At 39.0% G+C, this 26,600-nt stretch overlaps 2 protein-coding genes across 4 annotated transcripts; one reads left to right on the top strand and one right to left on the bottom strand.

Moving 5' to 3' along the window:
- The first annotated feature begins 1,363 nt into the window (after positions 1-1,363).
- On the top strand, positions 1,364-16,997 carry znf710b (zinc finger protein 710b). Of its 2 annotated transcripts, none has more exons than XM_055202641.2 (5): positions 1,364-1,596; positions 11,929-13,461; positions 15,339-15,530; positions 15,660-15,831; positions 15,910-16,997. In XM_055202641.2, the coding sequence occupies exons 2-5, from the start codon at positions 11,971-11,973 to the stop codon at positions 16,083-16,085; spliced, it is 2,031 nt and encodes a 676-aa protein (XP_055058616.2). In that variant the 5' UTR covers positions 1,364-1,596; positions 11,929-11,970; the 3' UTR covers positions 16,086-16,997. The 2 variants fall into 2 exon arrangements, with proteins under 2 accessions (XP_055058616.2, XP_055058607.2); XM_055202632.2 differs by lacking the exon at positions 1,364-1,596 and adding an exon at positions 8,152-8,357.
- A 1,775-nt stretch (positions 16,998-18,772) lies between these two features.
- On the bottom strand, positions 18,773-26,147 carry wdr76 (WD repeat domain 76). 2 transcript variants are annotated; one of them, XM_055208016.2, is made up of 15 exons: positions 25,992-26,147; positions 25,254-25,418; positions 25,091-25,171; positions 24,912-25,004; positions 24,721-24,773; positions 24,501-24,588; positions 24,292-24,393; positions 23,918-23,958; positions 23,072-23,225; positions 22,778-22,933; positions 21,172-21,287; positions 20,519-20,617; positions 20,186-20,338; positions 19,156-19,209; positions 18,773-19,044 (listed from the first exon to the last, which is right to left on the bottom strand). In XM_055208016.2, exons 1-15 carry the CDS (start codon positions 26,046-26,048, stop codon positions 18,783-18,785), a joined length of 1,674 nt encoding a protein of 557 aa, XP_055063991.2. In that variant the 5' UTR covers positions 26,049-26,147; the 3' UTR covers positions 18,773-18,782. The 2 variants fall into 2 exon arrangements, with proteins under 2 accessions (XP_055063991.2, XP_073715036.1); XM_073858935.1 differs by lacking the exon at positions 25,992-26,147 and adding an exon at positions 25,623-25,640.
- Positions 26,148-26,600: the final 453 nt, after the last annotated feature.

Below are 26,600 nucleotides of genomic sequence, written 5' to 3'. Positions count from 1 at the left end.
GGGTTATAAAACCGCTTTTTGGGGTTAATACAGCATTGTGGTGCCAAACGCATGCAATGTGAAACAAAGCAGGGTTAAAATGTTATGACCTCAATTAAACACAGCTGAAGCAGCTAATCAAGGTGTTTAGAATGGGTTGGAGACTCCTGACCCAGGGTTTAGGAATGCACAGTGTGAAACGTCAGATTATGGATACCCAGGATTATATCTGAACACCTGGTTAAGTTTGAACAGTTGAAACATGAAAAAAATAACCCAAGATTCCTTTAACCATGGGTTTAGAATAACCCAGGGTTAACAATTTCAGGTGTGAAAAGCCCTAAAAAGTCCCAGTTTGCCTTGAATGACCCTTGTACCTAGACATATGTCTTTTTACAATAACATTACATATACACTAAAAAATGTAAACATCAATGGATATCCATTACAGAATAGTCTTCTTGGTGCTCTCTAATGTGCCCTCTGTCCACCTCTTTCTCACATCTGAATAAAAAAACACATTTGTGACCCTGGACCACAAAACCAGTCGGGATTTGTAGCAATAGCCAACAATACACTGTATGGGTCAAAATTATCGTTTTTTGAATGGCAAAAAATTAGGATATTAAGTAAAGATCATGTTACATGAAGATATTTACCATTAGCAACATGTGTTGCTTATAGAGATGCACTGATATATCACCAATAATCAGTATTGGACTGACAATATCCTAACAAACAATACATCAATGGATAGCTTATTTATTCAGTGTTCAGATCATGTATAAATCTCAATATAAGAATGACCCTTTGTCACATTTAAAGAATCTGCACAAACCCAATCAATTCCAAAGACACTTTTTGTCTGTGCTACTTAAAGATAAAAAAACAGGGGGATGATTTGGGGCTTTTCACTTTTGTCACTTTTAAAACATAGATTTTTTTAATTACTTTATAAGTTTTATTTGCATATTTATGTCACTGTGTTGTATTTATGTTATGTTGTACACTAGTAGTAAGTATTTTACCGAAACAATAAAAAAAGAAAAAACATTTAATTCAGTATCGACTGCGTTATGGCGCCATCTTCCGTCAATGCAGGAAACGATCATGATGCTGTTGTAAAGACGTATAAGCAAAACTAGTGAAACAATAGCGTCCTCTAACGTACATGTTTAGCAGCACTATAACTTTAATTTATAAAAATGCCCACAAACAAACCAGCGTGTCTGCAATAAATGTTGAATACATGTACGTCTATTGTTAAAATCTACACATTATGTTGTCAAAAATGCATGGTACTTTATTTGATCAACCTTTTCAAATCTAGTCAATTTATGTCGACGGATAGTATTGCTTGCTTGTGGTCAAATATCTGCACTTAAAATCGAAGGGCACATATATTTTGCGGTCACAGTCTTCATCTTTTACTTCTGACAGCGAGGAGGAGCCCGGGCTGTTTATTCGTTCACGTCACTCTTTCTCTCATTCCCTTCTTCCTTCCTTCCTTCCTGCTGAACAACACAGAGAGCCACATCCAGCAACAATTCAAACTAGAAAGCGACATACAAATCGTCCAAAGTGTTTTCTACGTATACACCCGATTTTTGGAGCGTGGTAAGTCTCTTCATTATTGCCATAGAAACAGAAAATGAAACTAGTCGAAATGACCCCCGAAAATGCCGGGTGTCCCACTGTCTATCCCAGCGAAACTCGCCGATTTCTTTGTAACTGGCCTCGAAAATAATATGCACTCTGAACTGGATGCTAATATTTACATTTCCGCTTTTCATCTGACATCTACATTGCGATTTGCGTTCGTAAATCCGAGGGAGAGTTTAGTATCTGGGTCATTTTGCAGAGCCAAAATGTCGCCTTTTCTTTTTACTTCCACATTCTCTCATGGCACAAACAGATGGCGTCGGGAGGGGAATGGAGGGAGTGAAAAAGAGCCGCATAAACGAATAGAGCAGGCCACGCTCGCCCTCTCATTCCTCCAGCTAGCCTAGCTCAATGCATGACTAGAGCAAAACTTAAAGACAGGCCCATCCCATGCAGTCTGGATCAAAGTTTCGCTTACTGAAGTTGTCGGTTTCTTCAACTCTTTAGATTTGGCCTGAATGTAGTTGTTGATGTTGCAGAACGTGACTAATTTTATGATCAAGCTACGTGGCTAGTGAGTTTGTATGTGGTTCGTGTGGTATATTTATCAGGGACTCGTCATGTTAGGTTCATTTTTAAGACGTAGACCACACTAAACCCCTCTGTGATTGACTGCTCGTCAACAGTTTTGACCGCAGGTTAGGTGCAACATTGTCACGCATCTTTGTGAGCTCAGCTGCTCAGTATCTGTTTACATTTCAAATATTTATTTTAAACACATTGTTTACATGAAATTAAATCTGGAGGGTGTTGTTAAAATATATGTTGACGTATAGGACACAAGAGAATGGAGTTTCCTGCACGTGCTAATTAAGAGGTGTCAAACAGGGGCAGGGGTCGTGTGAAATGTAATGGACAAAAGAATGGCAATTAATGAAATACGAAAGATGGTGTAGATTGCTTGCTTTAAAACACCGATCTTACATTTTTTTAAAACGTTTATGTACATTTATGAATTGAGTTGTTTGGACCGATTTTAAATTTAGTCACCAATGCATTGAGTGATATTGTCAGGTTGCTGAGGTCACCTCTAGATGGAAACAGAAAACTGTAGTGTGTATAATAATGTAGCCTACTGTTCCTTGCATTGAGACACTCTATAATATCAATATTAAAACTTAACATTTTGTCACCTGAATTTTTAGCCTTTTTGCATTATCAGTTAGGCTGTATATTTTATTAATTACTTAATGAAAGATAAAGGGGTTGTGGTCTACATGGTATTATCTATTTACTAAATGAGTCCATATTTTAATCTATCACTGACTCCCTAACAAACAAGTTGCTGGAGCATTGTGTTGGCAACAAAGTTCATGGGAACCTGCTGATGAAATGTAGATGATGAATGCAGGTTGTGTGGATTAAAGAGTCTGACAAATGCAAAAATGTCAATGTATATTTTGTTTTACTCATTCTTTCCAAAAAATGGGCCCTGTGATATCTGTTTTATTTTTCCCCAAGTTCCGTTTTATTTGTTCTCAAATCCCATTTACTTTTTCCATTTTCAGTTTTTTGGATTCTGCTTTTAATGGTTAAATACAATGTCAGTACTTAAAGTATATCTTATCAACTAATAACATAAAATGAATACAATTTAACAACATGTATTTTGTCTGTCACAGTAACCGTTATATACTACAACCATGCTACTGACAATCAACCGAATGTTTATTTTTTTCTTTTATTTTAAGACTTTATACTCATCTTTGTTGTACTTTTAAGTAGAGCTGGCGAAAAAAAAAATGGTCTGTGATTCTTTGATTCTCATCCGTGTCTCATCAGTAAAGCCGGTTCGGTGATTAGTAAACCGGTTATCACCTGCTTTTAGGTGGAGTGGCATTTACTACACACAGAGCCGTATTTCACCGAAAAGCTAGGCAAAATCGCGTTCATAATCGTGGAAGATCGTCTTTGATTATGAACGCATTTTAAAAACGCTTGGAGGATGCCGAATGCCAGCTGTTTTTCAGCTGAGTGCCAGCTTTCTTCAGCTGAGCACTTCGGTGGCTTTGATACTTCAGCTGTGAGCCGGTTGGTTGCTGTGGTAATGTCCCACCCCTCCTCCACTGTGATTGGACGGCCATGTGAGAACTGACATTGACGAGTGGAGCTTTTCACCCAAACATGAATATTTTTCAACACTCAGCGCTGAGCGCGGAAAAAATGTTGATCGCCGGTTTTCAGTGCAGAAGAAAACCGCTAGCTGCTGGCATATTTGAAAAATGTCAAGCTTTCATTGGAAACAATTAAAAACATGCGCCGGCCACGGGTGTAAAAGCTTTGGTGTGCACGCCCCCTAAGATTGCACTGTTCCAATATACTGATAAACATCCAGCTGTTATGTTCACTTAAACAAGAAAAAAAAAATTAGTTCAGTGACCACACGTGTGTTGATGCTCCTGTGTGCGCAGCTGCGTGCTTCAGATGTGAGCCCTCATGTTGTCTGAGGAACAAACTGTATACAAGCTATACATACGCTTTAAATAGATGTGAAGAACATTGCGTTCCTGGTATTTGTTTTATTGTTGTTTGTTCTAAACTTTGTTTGCAGTGATGGATCCGCTACATTTCTTCATCTATCCTTAATTTGTGAATGATCCTGCAAATATACTTTCAGTGCTGTCACTGTGTGAGCGTGTGTGCGCCCAAGGCAGACGCGGGAAGAAAGTATACTGTACCTCTTTTGTCTGCTGTGTCCCAGGCTTTGACAAAAATTGCTTGCATTCTGACTATGCAATGCTTGTCATTGTTTGCAATGCATGACGAGAAACTGACATGACGTTACATTCTTGATATCCAACATTACACAAAAGGAAAATGTTTCTGCGCTTTTCTGTAATTTTTACAGAAGTAATAGCATTTGAAAATGAGTTGTAGACCTAATGGGTTTTAAAAATCAAAAATTTTCCAAATTTCGTGACATTCCGCATTGTACTGTAAATTTCATTTTCATGCTTGGATTCCGTGATTTCGTTGATGTTTTTCGCATCACGGAAAGCATAGGGCCCTACAAGAAGGGTTGCAACAAATTATTATTTTGATAATTGATTATTTGGACAATTAAAAACGGCACATTTTTGCACAAAAAGTGGCAATTTTAAAATTTTATAATAAATTATCTATGGGGTATTTTGAGTTAAAACTTCACATATGTGCTCTGGGGACACCAAAGATTTATTTGACATCTTAAAAAAGTCTTATGGCATGGCCCCTTTAAAAATGAGAGTGATTTAATTATCATTATACAACAGTTCTTTCTGGTTCTCGAATCTGATTGGCTAAGAGCTATGCGATATTGTGCTTATAACGGCACAGTAACCGCTTCACCTTACGTATCATTCCGCCACCTAGTGAATGGAGGTCCTCTGAACAGGCTCATCTCTGAATGGAAACACTGCAGACACACACAACCGCGCTGTTTTGAATCACTCTCCGTGTGTCTCATTAGTTCACTAGCTCATAAATCAGTCTGTGAATCCCCAATCGGAATTTATTATTCCGTCAAAGATCAGCGCTCTTGGATGTTACGTTAAAGTTAATGGGAGTTATGTCTCGTCACACCGTGTGGACGATTAACACTTGGAAAGAGGAATGTAAACACTCGTTTTTTTCTGGAGCTATATCTTTTATCAGAACGCGAAAACACCGTGGAACTGCAGGTAAGCACCGCAGCTTTTAAATGTGGACATTGATCATTTATTTAATCGCGACGTGACTATTAAAACATGTTATGAGATATCGCCACTGGTATATTTATAAGCAGCATGCAAAAACATCTCTCTGACACTTATAAAAACAGTTTTATATAGTACTGACAAGAACGAAGTCTAATTATAACCGAGTGCTCGTATCGCGTTATGATGAAATGGTAAACCAATAGTAACATTATAGAAGTATAGTTTTATTAACTTTTACCTCGCGCCAAAACAATAACAACACAAAAGACACTAAATGTGAATAAGAAAACAAGTAATATTTTCATCATGACACCAAATACTGCTGATTTTGATCTAATCAGGCCAACACGAGAGCCAGGGAATCCCTGTCAGAGATGTAGCCCAGAGAGGGCGGTGGTCAGCGGGGCGAGTGAACACTGACGTCCGCTCATGCTTTGGTTCTCATACGTGCCAAATCTCACTAAGGAAACGTTCAAACAGGCGCTATCTTTACTAATCGACTGTAGATTTAAATATAATACATATATATTCTCGACTGAACTAATCTTAAAACTACACTTTGTGACCAAGAAATTGTAATATTTAAAAACGGCGAATCCATCCATTGAGTTAATATGAGATTCAAAGCAGCCGAAAGTGTTACCTGTCATTCTGGCCGCCCTCAAATCCGTGGCGGAAGTAGTAGTTCTCAAACAAAGAGGCTTTTAAAAATTACTCTGTTGTTGTTTTCTAGTTTTCGTTTTTCAAACGTGTGCATCGAACTGTTGTATAAAAGCAATATCGCTCTCGGAGTCGTGTGATATAGCTCTATATCATCACGGCTGTGATTGCCTCCGGCACTCGGCCTATAGCCTCGTGCCTCTGGCCTAGTCGCAGCCGTGATGATATGGAGCTGTATCGCACTCCTACTCGAGCGATATTGCTTAATTAGTATAAACCTAGCTGGATGTGGAAGGATGCTGGTTTTGATATTTTTTGTATTTGCACTCAAAATTGACATAAAATTGTCAGAGTGCCTTTTGTGTGAACGTTATCAATGTTATCCGCACTGAAGCCTATCACTTGCCAGAAAAATTGCACAAGCATTGTTTCTCTATAGAAATCACAGATAATAAGCAAACGTAAGATCCTGCGAAAAATATAATTGCAGTTACACTTTGATTTCACGTCTTTACGAGATCTTTACGGGATGTGTGTGAACACATGCACACATTCCAGAAATTCACAGGCAGTGTGAATAAACCAAAATCTGAAGATCCTGGGGCAAATGCTCAATTTAAATGAATGATAGATAATACTTTTATTGGACATTGCCTGTTTTAACCTAGTTATTAAATGTCATCGTTTACCACTTGATTTTTTAGATGGTTGTTAAAGTTGTATTCTTTGACAGATGCCTGTTTCAGTCCAGTCTTGTCAGTAGTTTGAATTCTTTCTTTTTTTTCTCTTTCTTTTCCACCTGTTTCATATAATGCCCCTACCAAACATGCACTCAAACTTGACTTTCATTTTTCTCTTTGTATTTTTCTTTTGTTTGTCTCTTTTCCAATACATTTAATGTTTCCCTTCTTAAATTCTCTTTCTTTATCATTCTTTCCCATCGCTCTTTCTCTCCCTCTCTTTTTCTCTCTGTTTATCTCTTGCTCTCTCTCTCTCCCCCCTCCCTCCCCTGTTTTTTAATCTCCTCCCCTCTCTCCCTCTTTTGCTCTCTCTCTATTTGCTCTCACTCTTTCTCCCTCTCTCACCATTTGCTCTCTCACAATGCCTCCCTCCCTTTCTCTCTCTCCTCACTGGTGAAGGCTTCTCTTCTCCTCCCTTATCCCTCCATTTTCTCTTCTTTCCCAATCCTTCTCTCTCAGCCATTTTCTATGGAGGTATATCTATTTATGATAAGTGGTTAAAAATCAATGCTCGCCCAGTTATTGATTACTGTTGGAATAAGGCTTTATGTATATTCCACAGTTATTATATACATGAAAAGCATGGACGGGAATAAATCATGAAACACTAGCAGTTATTATTGCTAATTTCCATGTAAATTGGAGCGTGTTGACTAGTGTGTAGTGAGCACATGATGATAAACAATGTGTTTATAATTGTTAACTTACAGAACAGAAGTGAATTCATTTTTTCGTATGATTCTGTCGCATACTTTGAATAAAAGCGTATGCTAAATGTAAAGACGCCGTGGTGCTGTTTAAACTGATAATAATCTGCACATTACGTAGTTTCTGCACTTTTTAAAGCACAGGCCGAAAGGTCCTTGTGTGATGCGTGAGATGTATGCATGCGTCTGTCCTGTAAGCCCGTTTCACTGTGCTTGTGAATAGTTTTCCCTCAAGCTTTGCATACAAACCTGTCTGAGCAATTGGACGGCATACATCTCTTTGTGTTGCGTTTACTTCTTTAATAATATTTTCGTTGGTATTTTGAACTTGCTGTTGCCTTTCATGCTAAATCTGATGACAAATCAACATTTTGTTATGTTTTCTGATGATAGCATACTCTGTCCGTGTCAGGCCCACATACTATCTGTGAGTTTGCTGTGATGTACATATATGAATTTAATTGTTACAAATGAGATCACAGTCTTGTTGACACCGCAACTGTGTTTTTAGATGTGTTTTGAGAGAGAGAGAGAGAGAATGAAAGGGGGGAATTGAGTGAGTGAGTGAGGGAAAAAGTGCAATGTGTATTCTTGCTTGCACCAAAGAGAGAGAGAGAGAGAGAGAGAGAGAGAGAGAGAGAGAGAGAGAGAGATAGAGTGGGGGAGGGGAAAGTAGAGCAAGAGAGAGAGAGAGAGAGAGACAGAGAGAGAGAGTCGGAGAGAAAAACAGAGCTCTCACACAGAGAGAACAGAGAGAGAGAGAGAGAGAGAGAAAGAGAGAGAGTACAAGAAACACAGAAATAAGCGTTGTGTGTTTGTCCAGATAACACACATGGTATAAGTGAGGGGTGCAGGAGGTGAAATCGAACCTGGGACTCTGCTTTAGGATGAGGTCTCTCAAACACCTGAAACCACAGACCAAGAAAAATGTGGTGAGTTTGAAACTGCTAGGATGCCCTCTCAGGGCACAGTTTGTGTGTGTGTGTGTACACTAATGTATGTTACTGGATAGCCCGATTGGCTGTCATCAAATGGCTTGATTTGTTTTACATTTGATTTGATTCTTTCTTGTTTTAAACATTGAAATGTTGAATCATTTGAATTGTGATTTTAGTTACTTGTCTGATTTGTCAATTTCTCTTACACACTGTTGTAAACCTTAATTTCTCTGCCTTTCGTTTTGTCAGTCTCTCTGTTTCTCTTTCTTTTTTCTCATTCTCTCTCTTTCTTTCTGTCCTCAGTCACCCATTCACTCTCTGCCCCTCCCTCTCTCTCTTTTTCTGTTCCTGGTATTAACTCTTTGGCGTTCTCTCTCGCTCTCCTCCTCTCTTGCTCTCCCCAACTCATTCTAATCTGTATATTCTCTCTCTGCATTTGTAAAGATCTTGGACATAGTCATATTCTTAAAAATTGCTATAGTCAATCATTAACTCTTTCCCTGCCAGCGTTTTTGTTTTTAAAAAAAAGTTGCCAGCGCTAGGGTGGCCATTCATGCCAGTTCCGCCGGACACGTCCCGAACATGTTTTCGGGTTCGTTCTCCGGAAGTCGCGTTGCTCGACCGCATACGTCATCGAGGTTCTCACATTTCAGTTAAAATACATTAGAAAATTAAGATTTATTTCTTTTAAGGCTATGTTTACACGTGGGCGGCTATTTTCATAAACGGACATTTCAACCTTTCCGGTTTCAAAAATAATATCGTGCACACATGTCAGTTTTCAGAAAAGTGTTTATTTACACGTACCCGTGCATATTTGCCGTCAAGAGACGCTCAAGCCAAGGTAAGCCAATCACCGGCAGCGCTGGTGGTGACGTGAACTGGTTCTTCATGTTGGAGGGAGGAGTTGTTGCAGTAGGTGATTGATGACGTCAACGTACCGCGAGAGCGAGTTGAGGAATCACACGTAGAGGTCTAATTTCAAATCGCTCTCGCGGTACTTTGACATCATCCGTCTGTCGGTTCTTGCAGCGCCGCATGAAGTCAAACACGCGTAAAATTGCTGACCTCTGAGCACTCGTCTCTGCTCCTCGACATAATGGAGCAGCTGTATTTGCAAATACAAACACACAAAACGAGTTTGCACGAACATAAATGTGATCTTGGAAGCGTTCAGAGTAGCAGTCACATGTAAACATAGGTCGCACTTTTGACGTCTGGCCGGAGTTTTTAGAAACAATCGGTTTCAGAGGCGAGTTCTCCGTTTGCGTGTAAACGAGGGGCACAAACGAAAGTAAATCTCTCAGTTTTTAAAAATAACCATGTACGTGTAAACAGAGCCTAAGACATACAATCATTGTAGTTTAATTCTTACCTTGAAATGTAACGGTTGCTTTTCTGAAATTAAACCCGAAATATTAACCATTGATGACGTATGCGGTCGACCAACGCGACTTCCTACCTTCATTTATTCTCTTTGTATCACCTCTCAAATATGGGTAGATTTCCTAAAAAATATAAAATTTTGTGCAAAAGGCTGAGAGAATTCCATGTTTGTTAAGGACTTTTGGTAGAGATCAGATTTAGAGTGATCCTCAAAATATACACAGAGTTTGAACTGTTTGCCCTAAGGAAATACATCCGGGTTTTATATGTTGGGTAACCTTGTGGATAATAGCGGAAATACGGATTGCCGGAAAAACTCGTCATTGGCAGGAAAGCGTTTTCTCTTAATTCACGAGTCAACTCGTCAATGGCGGGGAAAAAGTTAATATATATGTTGTGACATAAGTCTAATTTTTTTTAGGTGTGGCATCTTCAATGAAAGGGTCAAATTGGAGTTAAAAGAGTTACATGAGTGAGACTGAGAGGTAGTTTGTTAAAAAGTATCAAAACTAGAGAGGATTGATTGCATCAACTTGCTTTATGTTGATCTCTGATCAACTGTGAACATCATAGTTTTTGCGGAGTCAAATATGTAATTTCTGTGCTGTTAGGGTCACCTCAGTTGTGGTTGTATCCACCTGTTTCTCGAACACGGAAGTAAGTGATGTGACGTATTTCCTTTCCGGTCCGAGACTTCCGTTTCGATAGCCAGCCGGTAGAAAACAATGTAGTGGGAGCACGCATAAAACATGATTTAAAATCAATTATAATAAAAAAATTGTGAGCATAAGGTTTAGCGATTGGGTTAGGGAAAGTGGGTCGAATGTACAGTTTTGTATCCACCAATTTCTTGAGTGATGTGACAAATTTCCTTTCCGGTCCCAGACTTCTGGTTCAATAGCCAGCCGGTAGAAAACAGTGTAGTGGGAGCATGCATAAAACATGATTTAAACAGTTAATATTTACTACACCTGCCATGTATGAACCAGTGTGAGGATGAAATTAAGAAGTGGCTTGATATATGAAGATATATTCAATTATTTCGTGTTATTGATTGGAGGTGACGGGTCTTCAAAGCGCAAATATAAAAACACAGAGACATACCAGTATCTTTACAATGGGAAAGTCAGTCGATTGTTTGTACATGGATTTTACCAAGACTTCGTGTTTTTAACTTTTCAGGGGCTGGTTTACTGTCCCTCTGGTGTTAGGTTTTTTTTAAACGCCAATTTTTAATGGACTTGTTTATGGCGACACGTCAAGCTTCACGCGGTCCGACACAGTCAGCACAGCATTTTTCTCATTCAACACATTGTAAGTTATTTGAACAAACCATAATAAACACATTAAACTACTCCATGTATTGAGTATTGTTTTCGATTTATGAAAATATCATTACATCGCTTCTTACGCAGGTGGAGACGTGAGCTTATGAAATTATTTGCTTGCTTTTTAAAGTATTTGCTTTTCATTTAAAAACATAACAAAAGTACGCTCAAACACATTACGAACTATTATAAACATTAACTAAGCAGATTATGTCGTACATATTCTGTACTGTAATCGCATTTTTGTAATAATATATAGTAGCAGAATAAATAAATCAGCATAATATTAGTTGTTTTTAAACAATTATTGTATTTATTGTTTACTGGCAGTTTCTATGAAATGTTTTACTGGATGGATTTGTAAATACAGATCATGAGTGCATGTGCGCCACATACACATTCAGTTCTTGTGCATGGTTTGTGGTTAAAACAAATGTTTTGTAGAGATTTACTGCGTTTGTATTAGCTAATATAGCATCCCCTAACTGCACAAATTATGTCGGTCTTCCTGGATTTCATAATAAACATTAAACAGCCAGTCAAAATGGCACACTTGTGTCCTTCGCAATAGACTACAATTAGCTTCAGTGGCTCACCGGAAGTCATAAACCGGAAAGCTCAAAGATGGCGGCGGCCACATTTATGCCAAGAATCAGGTGGATATACAGTGTGTTTTAAAACATGCTTGAAAACAGTAATATCTAAAGTTTTGTTTGTTTGGTGCTACTACTACTGCGTTTTTCAGAAATCGTACACTTTACCTTTTAATGTGCAGTTCTTGTTTGTTGTAGAGACCATCATTCATTTATTGTACTGGTTTCCAAGTGTTTTTATTTGTGTGTGCTTCACAGGAGGAGAAGACACAGCGGCTGGTCAGATGTTATTCTGAGGCCATGCACCATCAGATGGACGCAGGGACACAGACAGACCCAGTGGTGGTCCTGTCACTGGCCCAAGCTGCTGTGTTGGGACTTATTTCCCAGAACGAGGTCTTCGGTGCCACCATCGCCCCGAACGGCTTCTACACAGGAGATCCTAAAGAGTCCCCAGCTCCACCAGGTGAGAGAATGGACTACGAGTATGCTGACCAGCTTATAGGTGCCAATGGCGACTACCTTGGGGAGAATTTGGGTGAGGATGGGCACATGCATTCCAGCTGTGCTGAGAGAAGGTGGCAGGGGCCACCAGAAAACAGCAAACCTGTAGTAGGGCCCCAAGATGCAGCATCACATGTTAAAGGGGAGTCTGTAACCCCAGGTTTACCCTCGTGCAATCACATGATGAACAACATGGTGTCCAGAGAAGGCGTACAGTTGGTGGACCCTTCAAGCTACAGGGTTCATCCCAAACTTCATTCCAACAACTGCTGCTCCACCTGTGTCCGGGACATCAAGACTACACATCCTTCACCTGATCAACATTTACATCCTCACCCCCACGCCCATAACCACGCATCTCATGAGTTGGCTTCACGCAACAGGACCCACATGAATATTAAAGGAGCAGAAGAAGTAACAGAGGATGGGGATAGTGGAAGAAATAGCATTAAAGGTGGAAGTGGTGGTGAAGAAATTAGTAGCTACTTTCAGGGCAACGAGGTTAGTTACGAGGGTGGGGAGATGGAAGGAGTTGGGGAGTTCGAGGAGAACGGTGAGGGGATGTTCTGGGCGGAGCCGGTGGAGGGGGAGGCACCCCGCGGACGCCGCATAGACCGCTTGGACATCAACATCCAGATCAACGAGTCATACTGTGTGGACGTTGGCGAGGGCTTGAAGCGCTGGAAGTGCCGCATGTGCGAGAAGTCCTACACGTCCAAGTACAATCTGGTTACGCACATACTGGGTCACAATGGCATTAAGCCACATGCGTGCCCACACTGTGGCAAACTCTTTAAACAGCCCAGTCACCTACAGACACACCTGCTGACACATCAAGGTACGCGGCCTCATAAATGCACCGTGTGCAAGAAGGGCTTCACCCAAACCAGTCACTTGAAGCGACATATGCTGCAGCACACTGATGTTAAGCCCTACAGTTGCCGTTTTTGTCGCCGTGGTTTCGCCTACCCAAGCGAACTCCGTGCTCACGAAGTCAAGCACGAACGAGGGCGATGCCACGTCTGCTCGCAATGCGGCATGGAGTTTCCCACATATGCTCACCTGAAACGTCATCAGGTGAGCCACCAAGGACCCTCCACCTTTCAGTGCAGCCAGTGCAACAAGTCGTTCGCCTACCGCAGCCAGCTGCAAAATCACCTACTGAAGCATCAAACGCAGCGATCGTTCTCCTGTAGCCAGTGTGGCCTGCAGTTTCTTCAGCTGCATCAGCTACGCCAACACTCCCTCACACACAAGACAAACAAACCTCAGGCCCGTGCCACAAAGGTATTGAGTTTCCCTTGATATTTTTTGTTGTTCATGTATTCTGTAAAGGCATATCTCAGTAAAAATACTCATTGAACATATGATAGATTTTTTCAGATAGATACTGCTCTTAAGAAACAATGTTACAGTTTTTTCTTGCCTCTTCTGTAGTGTCTTTCTCTTTGGCCCTGTTTTTACCTCACATTACCATTCACACCTGGGACTGATTCATGAAAAAGCTAAGCACAAAGAGTTGGTCGAGTGTTCCCCCTTTAAATGAAAGAAAATAACCTAGTAAAGAAAGAATTAATTTAGAAAGAATCTTAACCCTTTAAGGGGTCTACTGGTGCTAGGTGCTTTCACACATACACTGTTTAGGTCAGCCCAAATGACGTGTCAGCCGAGTACGGTTCGTTTGGGTCAGTGTGAACACAACAGCCGCACTCGGGTGCGCACTAAACGGCCACTCCGAGAACGTCCTAAACCGGTAGTCTCGGAGCGGCTATCGCCGAACTCTGGTGCGAAACAACTGTGGTGTGAACACTGGTCGACCTCGGGCCGAACCAAATACAGGAAGATCTCCACATGTTTGAGCCACTAGGCTTCCGTCGTGACGTGAGCCAGGTGTTATATTGTGGGTAAACAACAAATAAAGACATCTTGGTCCGTTGTAGATATTCGCTGTCTCCTGGTGGTGTGAGCTGATGATTGAATAAATGCATAGCTGTCCTCCAAACACAAAAAATAGTGACACACTCATTATTTTTAGCAAATGCCTTCGTGAGTTTTATTAGAGTAGTTGCGCAATTTCTTGTTAAAGCAAAGAAACTTCGCAAAGGCTTGCATCGTTTATCTCCATATGTTGCTAGATTTGCTTTTTCTGTCAGGCTGGTTGTCGTGGAAACGTGGGTGGTGGTAATGGGGTTAAGGGCTGTCAGAGACCAATGCCAGCGCTGACCGTTGTCACATGGTGTACAGTGCGGCGTTTCGAGTACGGTAAAAAAAACATATGTGAACACGAACCGCACTAACTGAAAAATTATACAATGCATTTTGGTGCACTCCGAGGCCGCACCACGGTGCGCATCAACATGTGTGAAAACACCCTTAAGGTCCAAAATTGTTAAAGTATCAACAAAGACTTTTAGGAGGCTTTAGAGTTTCTTTAGCTACAGGGAAAGTGAACAAAACTCAAAGAGGAAGGCGAAAAGTGTTGCACACAATGCATGACAGTGAGTTAATAAGACACAACACATGACATCATGCAGTGATCATGTTTGTGACTAGGGATGCGCGATAATTCACATGTGATTGTTATTGCGCATCTCGTCAGTGAAGCCGGTTCTGTGATCAGTAGTAAATCGCCATCAGCTGCTTTCAGATGGAGCGGCATTTACTACACAAAGTCGTAGTTCACTGATAATCGGGCCAATTTCATATTAATTATCTTTGACATATCGCCTGCGATATGGCCCAGCTTGTCAGGGAACTATGGCTTTGTGTAGTAAATGCTGCTCAATCTGAATAGCATGTGATAACGATGTACTACTAATCAATGAACCGGCTTTACTGACGAGATGCGCAATGACAATCACATGTGAATTATCGCACATCCCTATTTGTGGCTGATCTTATTAGAGACATGCTAACATCTCCAAAACAGGGCAGAAATATAAGTAATCACTACATTAACTACGGTATTTATATATCTATTGTAGCACAAGTTTTATTTACCTAGCATCAGTACCAGTGTTTCAGTTAGAATATTAAAATATCCATATTGTTATTGATATTATTTACTAAGTTATTTTAAATAAGGTTAATGTTTCATATAATGTAATGTTTTACCCTGCAGTAAATGATTGTGTAAAAAGTGATTTTTTTCTTTATTTCATCAGGGAACAAAAGGGTTTAAGTGTGACGTGTGTGCACGAGAGTTTACATTGTCTGCAAACCTGAAGAGGCACATGTTAATTCATGCCAGCGTTCGGCCGTTCCAGTGTCACGTGTGCTTCAAATCTTTTGTCCAGAAACAGACCCTCAAAACTCACATGATCGTGCACCTGCCTGTAAAACCCTTCAAGTGCAAGGTAAACATGAGACATTTCATGCCATGAATTTTCCTCTCAGTTAGTTTGAAATGTTTTTAATGGCATTGCGGAGGTTGACAGTATGACAGGTCTAAGCATCACTTTTTTAAAACTCGTTGTTTTCCATAGGTGTGTGGTAAATCGTTTAACCGAATGTACAACCTCCTGGGCCACATGCACCTCCATGCTGGCAGCAAACCCTTTAAGTGTACATACTGCTCCAGTAAATTTAACCTGAAGGGAAATCTTAGCAGACACATGAAAGTCAAGCATGGAATGGACATCTCTCCAGATGGACGAGGTGAGACCAACATCATTTATTGGTGGGATCAACAATAGTTAACAATTTCCACTTAAATATATTATTATTTTTGTACAGATGGCCCACCAGACATGGAGCCCCAAGAGGACTACGAGGAGGAGAACTTCAATTATGCAACGCAAGAGAATTTGGAAAACGATGCACCGAACTTAACTAAACTTTCTGAGGTGGCCATCCAGGAGCTTGACTATTATAACTTTGGAAAGGATGTTGGAAGCTACAATACAGCCTAAACACAATTTAAATTAATGTCAGGTTGAATAAATGTTAAGTTACATGTGGCCTATGATGGCGTTTGTCAACCATGAGTTGATTGAGATGTTCCTCCATGAAAACCACTGCTCACCAGTTGGAGGCCATCTTGACCTCCTGGAGTTGATCTCATGGAGTAGCTACTCTTGATTCTGTTTCATGAAACAGAGCGATAGTTTGCGAAGAACTGCATTCAGTTCTAACAAACGTCAATGCTGTACTTTTAGTATGTTGTGAAATACATTGTTACATTAATAACATACATTAGCGTCATGAAACCTAACTGAAATGCAGTCTTGTGAAAAGTAATCCACAGAGTCCTCCAAATATCATTTTGGTTGGAAATATTCGAATGGCAGGTGCATGCAGCCTAGTGGCTTTCATCAGTGAGGTACTTCAGAGTAGTCTATTAACCTGTTACTTCAATTTCCTCACATTTTCATTAGATTTTTAATGCAGTTACTTCCAAAAACCCATAGAAACACTGTGTGAAAGAACAATATCAGGCCTAGTACACAAAGTGGTTGGATTTCTTCATTTCTAAATGTGTGGAAAAGCAGATGGGAGTGCCTAAACCCCATGTACCAATGCTACCACTCTCTCTGGTACAGGACCGTACGCTGCCCATTCCTGAGCACTAGTACCAGAACCAAACTTCATCAAAAGTTTGCTTTAACGACCACTAAGTGGATTATTTTTGTTCCATAGTATTGCTGTTTATTTTGCACTTTGAAAATGTAATATCTGAAAAAGCCTCTTTCATCACTGACTGTTCTGGTCTAATTTTCATCTCCAAGGAGATAACATGCCTGTCACTTCCATAGTAAGCTGTTCCTCGAGGCAACTTTGCCATCCCTGTAGATTCCAAAATAAACAGGATTTTTGAAGTTTAATTGTACTGAAATATATTTTAAATGTGAGTGGGCATTTAGATAGATTAGAATTGACTTTTTAGACTGGACTACCAGCTTTAGTAAGTTTAATTGTATGTTGTACTTTGTGCACAGTGGCAGCCAGAGACTTATTTTTCGAGGGCGTTCGATGCAAAGTTTGTCACAACATGTATGTAGCCCATCATGTGTGTGGTATGTAATTTCAAAATATGTGTTCTGCGAGTCAAGTGATCCTATGTGCATTATGTGTCTTGTCAAAATAAGTGCCTGGTGCAGATGCGTCTAAAGGGTTTATGATGAAAGAGACACTCGCGTTTGCCAGATACTCGCGTAATCAGAGTTTAGTGTTAAGGGAGTGTCTTGCGTGTATTTTGTGAACGTGAGCGTCTCTTTTATCATAAACGGTTTTCACGCGTGTGCAGCAGGCACTTAATTTGACAAAACACATGATGCACATGGTTCACATGACGCAACAAACACATTTTGAAAATGCAAGCAACACAGGACACCCCGAACACGTTTTGAATTAGCGCACCTCGGATGAGCAGTCACGAGCCGCCACTGTTTGTGCACTAAACTGAAGCCGTATTCTGCTGGACATGCTTAAAGGAATATTCCATTTTCTTAAAAGAAAAATCCAGATAATTTACTCACCACCATGTCATCCAAAATGTTGATGTCTTTCTTTGTTCAGTCGAGAAGAAATTATGTTTTTTGAGGAAAATGTTGCAGGATTTTTCTCATTTTAATGGACTTTAATAGACACCAACAATTAACACTTAACTCAACACTTAACATTTTTTTTCAACGGAGTTTCAAAGGACTATAAACAATCCCAAACGAGACATAAGGGTCTTATCTAGCAAAACGATTGTCATTTCTGACAAGAAAAATAAAAAATATGCACTTTTAAACCACAACTTCTCGTCTAAATTCGGTCGTGATAAGCTAGCGTGACCCCACGCAATACGTCATGACGTCAAGAGGTCACAGAGGACGAACGCAAAACTCCGCCCCAGTGTTTACAAATGTGTTGAAAGAGGACCGTTCCTACATTGTTGTATGTCAACTGATACTAATTAATGTCTTTGTGTCAGTTTATTGTTTACAATGGTCCGCAAATATGCGTTTTATATATGTAACACGTGACCTCCCTACGTCACTTCGCATTTACGTTAGGTCGCGCTGGACCGGACCTAGACGAAAAGTTGTGGTTTAAAAGAGCATATTTTTTATTTTTCTTGTCAAAAATGACAATCGTTTTGCTAGATAAGACCCTTATGCCTCGTTTGGGATCGTTTATAGTCCTTTGAAACTCCGTTGAAAAAAACTGTTAAGTGTTGAGTTAAGAATTAAATGTTTGGCTCTATTAAAGTCCATTAAAATGAGAAAAATCCTGCAATGTTTTCCTCAAAAAACATAATTTCTTCTGGACTGAACAAAGAAAGACATCAACATTTTGAATGACATGGTGGTGAGTAAATTATCTGGATTTTTCTTTTAAGAAAATGGACTAATCTTTTAAGATGATAGTAAACCATTTACTATTAAGTTTTGTTAAAGCAGTTCAAGCTACAGTACTAATGGTGTATTGTTAAAAAAATACAACCAGATTAACTGTGCATTTATATAAATTTATTAGAATTTATTAACAGTGATGAAACAAACAGATTATTTAATTTAAAACAACACTAAGAGCAGAATTTATAACAGCACTGGAAAAGTATGTCAACACAAGAACAATATTTTCAACAAATCAAAATTTCTTATTTGATAAAAACGGTTTTAATATTGGTCAGAAAAAACGCACAGTCTCCCAGATGAATTGCCTCCAAGCAGAGCGTTCCTGCTTGGGTGAAATGCTGTGATGGAGCACACTGTGGTCAGGTGCTGCTCGTTCTGGAAATTGTGAAGAAGGTATCCGCTCTCGTGATATACCTGAATTTTGCGACAACTGTCCAAGCTGCCTACAACAAAACAGTCTTCCTGCTTGGGGTCCCAAACAGCACTCAGCTTGGACAACCAACGGCTTGTCTTCATGTTGTGACTGCAAAAAACAAAACAACAACAGACAAAATGTAAAAGATTCATTCAGTAACATCTTTGTCACACTGACTGATGGTCTTGGGAGCATCACATAAATTATTTAGCAACTTACCTAACTGAGCTTAACAGCGGAGCACCGTCAATCATCTGGGAAGTGTTGAATACCCTATAACGAGTAACAAAAGGGTTAAATGGTATAAAACCAACTTCTAGAAAAAAAAAACTTTATACTGGTGCCTTGCATAGTTTGACACTCTGTGGAAGACAACTAGAACCAATACTCTTATTTGTTCTTTAAAATTACTTAAATAATTGGTTGGATTTTGAGTGGGTATACAAAGTAAACATTTAAAACCAAGCGTCTAAAGATAGCCTACGATAGTTTTCTGACAGTGTCAGAAATTCAGCATGATCACCGCGCAGTGTGTTTGCTGCTACGACCTGCATACTGGTATTTGTTTACCACTAGCGCATGCTGGTGACATTGCACTAACGTGTGACGCAGCTTTCGAAGCCTCCGTGTTATCATTGTACAGTCTACAGCATGCTTGTTGTACCGAAGTTTAAACGATGCCTGATGTCGCACAGTGTAATACAGGGCTCCAGACTGCCACCAAATGGTGGCATTTTGCCACCAAAATTTGAGAGTGTGCCACTTAATTTTACATCCAGTCGCACATGTGCGACCAGTAAATTTGACCTTCTTTTGTGATGTGACACTGAATTTAAAACAGCACATTGTACTTTCTGCATCTATCATCAAAGTATTTATTAGTAATACAGTGTATTACTTAGTAGAAATGTGAATATTTGGTTAGCATGTTGATTTACGGTATGTGCCCCTAAATTTTCTTGTTGCGCCCCTAAAATTTTCAGTTGGGGGCCAATGTGCTCCTAGTGAAAAAGTTAGTCTGGAGCCCTGTGATAGGGTAATGATCTTATGGTAGTGCAAAAATCCTGCAGTGTATTGCGGACATCACGGGACCCTTGCATTCTCTAAATATCCGTTTAATTCTAGTTATACATGACCATGCCCCCCACTGGTGTATTTGCAAGACAGAATAAAAGGAAATTTTCCAAAAATGTATGCAACTCTATTTGGCACTAATATTTAAGCAGATCTAGGAGTAATCTTAAAGCACCTGATATTATCGTCCATGCAGGTGGTAATGACTCTGTTGCCAGAGGATGGGGAGAAATAGGCACTGGTAATAGTGTGAGAGTGACCGTTGAGTCCACAGATTGCCTGACTTCTCCTCATTTTCAGGCTGCGCAAGTCATATATATGCACTGATCTAAAAAAGAGAAATATCTTGTAACCACAGGCAAACCAAACACAATAATAAGGCATTCTCTGAAATATTCATGTTTGTGTATGTTATCACTTACTTAGTGACCTGTCAAGAATGTTTATCATCGTTAATTTTAAATCGACTGTTTTTCAAATGTTAGAATAGCGTAGTGTTAGTTCATACCGGTTCCCTGCCACCACAAAGTATTGCTGTTGCACAGGATGGACATGAACACAGCGGACAGTCTTTGAATCCAAGTTGCGCCGAGACTCGTATGATGTTCTGAAAATACAAATCACACTTATGTTGTTTTACATGTTTTTTTCGAGGGCGCACGATGTGAAGGTCGTCACAACATGTATGTAGCCAGTCATGTGTGTGGTTCGTAATTTCAAAATATGTGTTTGTTCGGCGTGTCGAGTGATCCTATGTGCATCAGGTGTCTTGTCAAAATAAGTGCCTGCTGCAGAAGCGTCTAAAGGGTTTATGATAAAAGTGACGCTCGCGTTTGCCAGATACTCGCATAATCTCATGCATAATCAGAGTTTAACGTTAAGGGAGTGTTTTGCGTGTATTTTGTGAATGTGAGCGTCTCTTTTATCATAAACGGTTTTGACGCGTGTGCAGCAGGCAATCATTTTGACAAAACATGTGATGCACATGGTTCACATGAGCAACACACATGACACTCCCAACATATCTTTTGAATTTGCGCCCCTCGGAAGAGCAGTCACGAGCCCCCACTGTTGTTTTTAATTTCTGTAGGTATATTTAAAACCTAAGTAAGTTGTAACAAATCATTTTAAATGCACTTTGGTTAAAAGCCTGTTTCTCACCCGGGAGTTCTCCGATCAACAACAGCAACATCTCCATTCCAGTCACCAATAAGTAAAGTGGAGCAGTCACTTGACATGAAGTCAAAACTTCTCAGTTTAGAGGCTGAATGATACACCTGAATACAAAACAAAGGTATTTTTTAAAAAGTTTTAAAGCGCTGTAGATGACAGAAAAATTATTGAAAGAAAAAGAATTTCATAAGAATGCATCAATCTTGAAATAGCATCTTTACTATCTCCTTTTAATTTGCACTAGTGTTTATGACATTCCCTTAGAAAAAATTGACCATGGTTTTAATTCCAGTAAAATTGTTGTACCCATGTTTTTTTTTTTGTAAAAACCTATACTAGGGTTACTAAAACCATGGTTTATTTGTGAATTTATTGGTAACACAATTATTTTGTATTAGTAAACATTAACTAACATGAACAATATAGGGGCGGTTTCCCAGACAGGGATAAGAATAGTCCTAGACTAAAATAAATGTAATAGCTGTCCAAACTAAAAATGATTTGCACTGACATGTCTTAAAATACATCAGTGCTCTTTGTTTTGCCGCAAAATGCACAGAAGTAATGATTTTAATAAGGCATGTTTGTTAAAACTAGTTATATTTCATAATGAAACTAAGGCCTAGTCCTGGCTTAAGCTAATCCCTGTCCGGGAAACCAGTCCATAGTCTTTTATGCTAAAATTTTATTAACTCTTGTTATACCACAAGGTCTGTTGAATGCTTTATACTGATTGGCTGAGAAATGTTCTGTGGGTGTTGATTATTTTCTTATAATTCAACAGCCCGTCATCAATTATTCATTACTTAATGTGAGTTAATGTCAATAGTTATTCATGTTAGTTCATGGTGCATTCATTAATGTTACCAGTTACAACATGTATTTACATGTATTAGTAAATGCAGAAATTAACATGATTAAAGATTAATAAATGTTTTATTGTTTTAGTATTGTTCATTGCTAGGTCATGAGCTAATGCATTAACTAATTGTTAAAAAATACAACATTATTGTAAAGTGTTACAGTTATATTTGTAGTAAAACAATGGTTAATTTTTTAATTCAAGGGTTTCATAGTCTCAGCCTCAGACGTCACGCCCACAGACTGTTGGCTAAACGTCTGATGTTTTTCGTACACTTTTCTGGAAGCCCTGTGAGAATGTTTCGGTCCCTGGAAAACAAAGCTCTGACGTTCCATTGAGCAGGAGAATCAGTCGTGTTCACGTGGATAATAATGTCCAGTTATCATGATCAACGGATTCTCAAAAATATGCAACGTTCGCTGCATAGACTCTCTAAAAGACGTCCAAGAGTTTTGCTTGAGGCAGTTAGATGCTATTCGGTTGCGGCTGGTTATTTCAATAACTGACTTGTTGCCAGCCGGCTCGTTATTGTGGGGAGTCCAAAATGTGACGCTAGACGAAACAAACTGTGATTGGTTGTTTGACATGTCGGTCAAACAGCTCGTGGGCGGGCTTTGTCCAGAAAAACCAACGAAAAACACTTCAATGAAGGTCTGGCTACGCGAGACTAAGGGTTTCACAACACCACACCATAACTAGGGAAATTTCAGATACAGTGGTTGTAATTTGTACCTCGTCAAACACAGCCTTCTCCAGGTCCATGCTGCGCGCAAAGCCATCATAGCTGACTGTGATGAGATTTGAAGGTTTAGAAGAAAAGGCCATGCAGGAAATTGTTTGAGAATGGGGTTTAAAGTGAAGTACGCCATCATCACCCCATTTAGCACCCTGAGGGAAACACAATAAACAAAATATGCTTCTATTAGACATAACTGACAATGTCTAGAGAATAACTCGCAGTCACCTAACTCTTTATGCAGATACTCCCACATCCACCATGAACTCTACCTGTATGTGTTAACTCACCATTTTCCAAAGTCCCAGTTGGCCCCATATGTTTCCTGCTGCCATGAGCAAGCTGGATGAGGCAGGGTGAAAAGCTGCTGAAAAGATTCGATCTTCAACAACTTTCATCACACCACTGTCATCTATAGTCATCTTCTGCAGCATCTTCTGGTATCTAAAAACAAATCATATCATTTATCTTCAATTTGGTATTTTTTATTTTGCATTAAATAGCACCTATTTTATTGCAAAAAAAGACGTTATTTTGCGTATTTGGTATAATAGAATGTGTTTATGGTTAAAAAACACATTATTTTCCACATACTGTACATTTTTGTAGCTCCAAATATACTGCTTTCCTCAAAGCTTGATTTTGTACAAAACTCATCGATCTGAAAAGCTCTGTGTCCTTGATTGCCCAGCTAATCTGTACATTGTGATTGGCCTGAATACCTCTGATGTCAGTCGGAAATGTGTTTTAAAGATTTGGTCACATTGCAATGCTAACAGGAGTTAACTTAGAGGCTATGAGTCAAAGTGGGAGGAATTATGATAATGTCGGTCTTGTCTACATCACCAATCCCAGGAATTAAACGGTTGCCTTCAATCCGTGTGTTTGTTGTAGTCCAAGAAAAGAGATTTACGTTGTAGACAATAACTCACATCATCCTCATTTACTTTGGGGTATGTACCTTTTGCATATCGTTTACATGTACGCATACACACTGACACACCAAAAGAAATGTAAAATTGTAAATCGTACAATAGTTGCTCTTTATAAAACTATAAGAAAAATGTAATGCATTTGCGAACACATAAGACTGATGCATTCTACAAATCTCTCTGAAACAAAGTACAGACACTTACGATGTTAAATCTGATCTTCCTGCCTTTTGTTGTATTGGGTCCTATAAAAACATAAGATCATACAGATCAGTTGATGTTGCAGATATAATAAGAATAGATGTGTAGACAGTGACCCTGACCATGTTTACAGTAAACTGCTTAACAGCCTACAATGATTTAACTAATATTATGTACACTGATTTATGTGTATGTCTAATTCTACATATTACATAAAATTATTTGAATGAGAATGACATCAGATTCCTATAAACTGGTAACAGATGCGCTATTGGGTAAATACAGTAAATACTGTATACAGGCCTACAGCTGCAATGTGGAATAGGATCACAATCCAATTCTTGTTTGTATATAAAATGAGCGATGTAAATACTGACCTCATTCCAGATATTTAACAGATCTTCAGGAAGCCTGACATGTTCATCCAGGTAGACTGGATCCAGCGGTATCGGTCCTGGAGGTATCCTAACAGTTTTTTCCTGCAGAAAGACTCTTAGTTAATCTTTATGGAAAATTATTTGATAGTGGATTTTCACTTTAAATTGAACCTTATCTGTTTAAATTGAAAGGCATGTCAATGACTCACAGGCTCTTTGTCGATAGGTGTCCGACCATCCCTATTCTGTAAACGTAGTGACTTACGGACAGGCAGCATCTCTGTTACCTTCTTTTCCCTAAAGCAATGTTTTGAATCAGGCAACAAAACGTTTTATTCCTTTGAGCGTCTTTAACATTAAATGAAAAGTATATAAAATTTCCATTTTATAAATCTAGAAAAACACAAAAATGCGATCAGGACAGGTTACCTTTTCAGGCCTCTCTCTGTTTGTTTCGGCTTTGCTCTCAGAGCGTCGGAGATCTGCAAATAAACATGCTATTAATTTATTATAAATATGGTCAAGAACAAATTTATTGTGGAAAACAGACAAAGGCGGCAAAAAGAGAAGCTGATTTTAAACATAACTTGATATTCTTCTGCCTAAGTGCAAAGTTTTACCTCAGACAGCTTAAGTGAACTTAGGAAAGCTTGGTTTTGTCTAATAGTCTCCAGTCTTTTCAGCTCATATTCAGACAAACTCTTACGGTAACCCTGTTTAAAATGAGAAAAGGTAGATTTGGACATTTAGTTGGAAAGCTGGCAGCCAAAAACTCACTTTAAAGTGTTTGTGTACTTACTGATGGGGATTTCTTGGAACGTGTATCGTTTGATTCTGCTTTTGTCTTCTGAACCTTCTCATCTTCCTCAACGTCACTTCTCTAAAGATACAATGTGACAGTCAGTATGCATGTTCATAAACACAGTTATAGACGAAAATTGCGGTTAAGGGCATCTTTTCACCTTTCTTTTGACTCTTCTTCTTGTTCTGGTGGTTGTGGTATCGCAGTATGTTAAACATTTAGGGGATAAAATCTGCTTCTTTTTGAGCTTTTGTTTCTCTTGTATTCGCCGAGACGACCGACGAACTGGTCCGTCCATCTCAGGATTGTGAGGCGGTGTCCTCTCCTAAAAAAATATCAGTTATATATTCAAAACAAGCCCCTGTCGTAAAACGTGCGTTGACCCGTTAATGCCAATAAGCGCTGTAACCGCCAGGTGTCGCTGTTAACACTGATATGGACTGCAGAAATTACTTGCTGGTAAGTGTTAAAAATGTTTATTTTTGTCGTTAAGTCATCCAAGACGTTTTTAAAAAATACAAATACTGACCATTTGTTTTCACCCGCATGTACCAATGTTTTTTTATTGTCATTCAAATCTAAAGTTTATCGTTGTCGTTTGGTCCTGGCTTACTTTTTTGTGATCATGTAATGGTGCAGTTGTATGTACTAATAAAAAAATAAACTAATTCAATTTCATTGTCATAACGGGCCAGAAGGTAAAAAAACAGTAGAGGGGCTTCAAACTACAGCCGTACATGTGCATCAAACGTCAACTCAAATGCTGTACTTGGCTGTAAAATGTTTAGAATTTATATTTAAATGGCTAAATACTTTGTCCTTTTGACAAGTTATAAGCGCAAACTGCATTTCTAGATAGTGAAACTAAAAGTTTAGCCAAGGTGCAAAAAACGCTCACCTGTAAAATATGCATCGTTTTCAAACTTTCAGCACTTTTATCAGCATCCATGTCCATGCAAATGGCAAATATCTGACACAGCAATGTTATGAAATCTCCCGCGTTTATTTTCCTATTTTGTAACTATTCCAGCCCCCTCTGTTACAAAACTGAAACAGTTGAAGTTGATTTGATAATCGCTGAAGATAAACTTGAATATTCATTACATGGGAGGTTTCTCATGATGACGTATTTGTCATGATGGCGTCTAATAAAAAATATTTACATTTATTTTAATTCAAATTCGTTATTTATCATTATTGCTTTATATATATATATATTTTTTTTTTTTATTATATTATATCTATATAATATATTTTTTTCGATGTTGAGTTTGTGCTCTTATTTTGTATTTTTGTCATTTCTAATTACTGGTTTGCTCAGGCAAATTTTTACTTTATATTATATTGTTATATTCATTGTTGTTAGGCTATGGTATTTTAATTGTTTGTAAAATTGAAGTAATTAATAAAAACGTGTTTGATAGCAGGCTTGTTCAAAGGGCGCTGCGCATATACTACGCAGACCGTTCGGTGTATGATATCAAAGTATCGCGAGAAAGCAGGCGGT

This window comes from Misgurnus anguillicaudatus, chromosome 21 (assembly GCF_027580225.2).
Source record: "Misgurnus anguillicaudatus chromosome 21, ASM2758022v2, whole genome shotgun sequence".
NCBI classification, from domain to species: domain Eukaryota; kingdom Metazoa; phylum Chordata; class Actinopteri; order Cypriniformes; family Cobitidae; genus Misgurnus; species Misgurnus anguillicaudatus.
Note: the sequence above shows the minus strand (reverse complement) of the source record. Positions and strands in the feature narration are given on the sequence as shown.

Excerpts from the sequence above, each read along its gene's own strand:
- wdr76 (XM_055208016.2), bottom strand. The coding sequence starts at position 26,048 with ATGGACATGGATGCTGATAAAAGTGCTGAAAGTTTGAAAACGATGCAT. Across the intron at positions 25,005-25,090 it reads GTTCCAAGAAATCCCCATCA|GGTTACCGTAAGAGTTTGTC; the intron begins GTAAGTACACAA and ends CATTTTAAACAG. Across the intron at positions 21,288-22,777 it reads AGAAGGCTGTGTTTGACGAG|GTGTATCATTCAGCCTCTAA; the intron begins GTACAAATTACA and ends TTTTGTATTCAG.
- znf710b (XM_055202632.2), top strand. The coding sequence starts at position 8,313 with ATGAGGTCTCTCAAACACCTGAAACCACAGACCAAGAAAAATGTG. Across the intron at positions 8,358-11,928 it reads CACAGACCAAGAAAAATGTG|GAGGAGAAGACACAGCGGCT; the intron begins GTGAGTTTGAAA and ends TGTGCTTCACAG. Across the intron at positions 15,531-15,659 it reads TAAAACCCTTCAAGTGCAAG|GTGTGTGGTAAATCGTTTAA; the intron begins GTAAACATGAGA and ends TGTTTTCCATAG.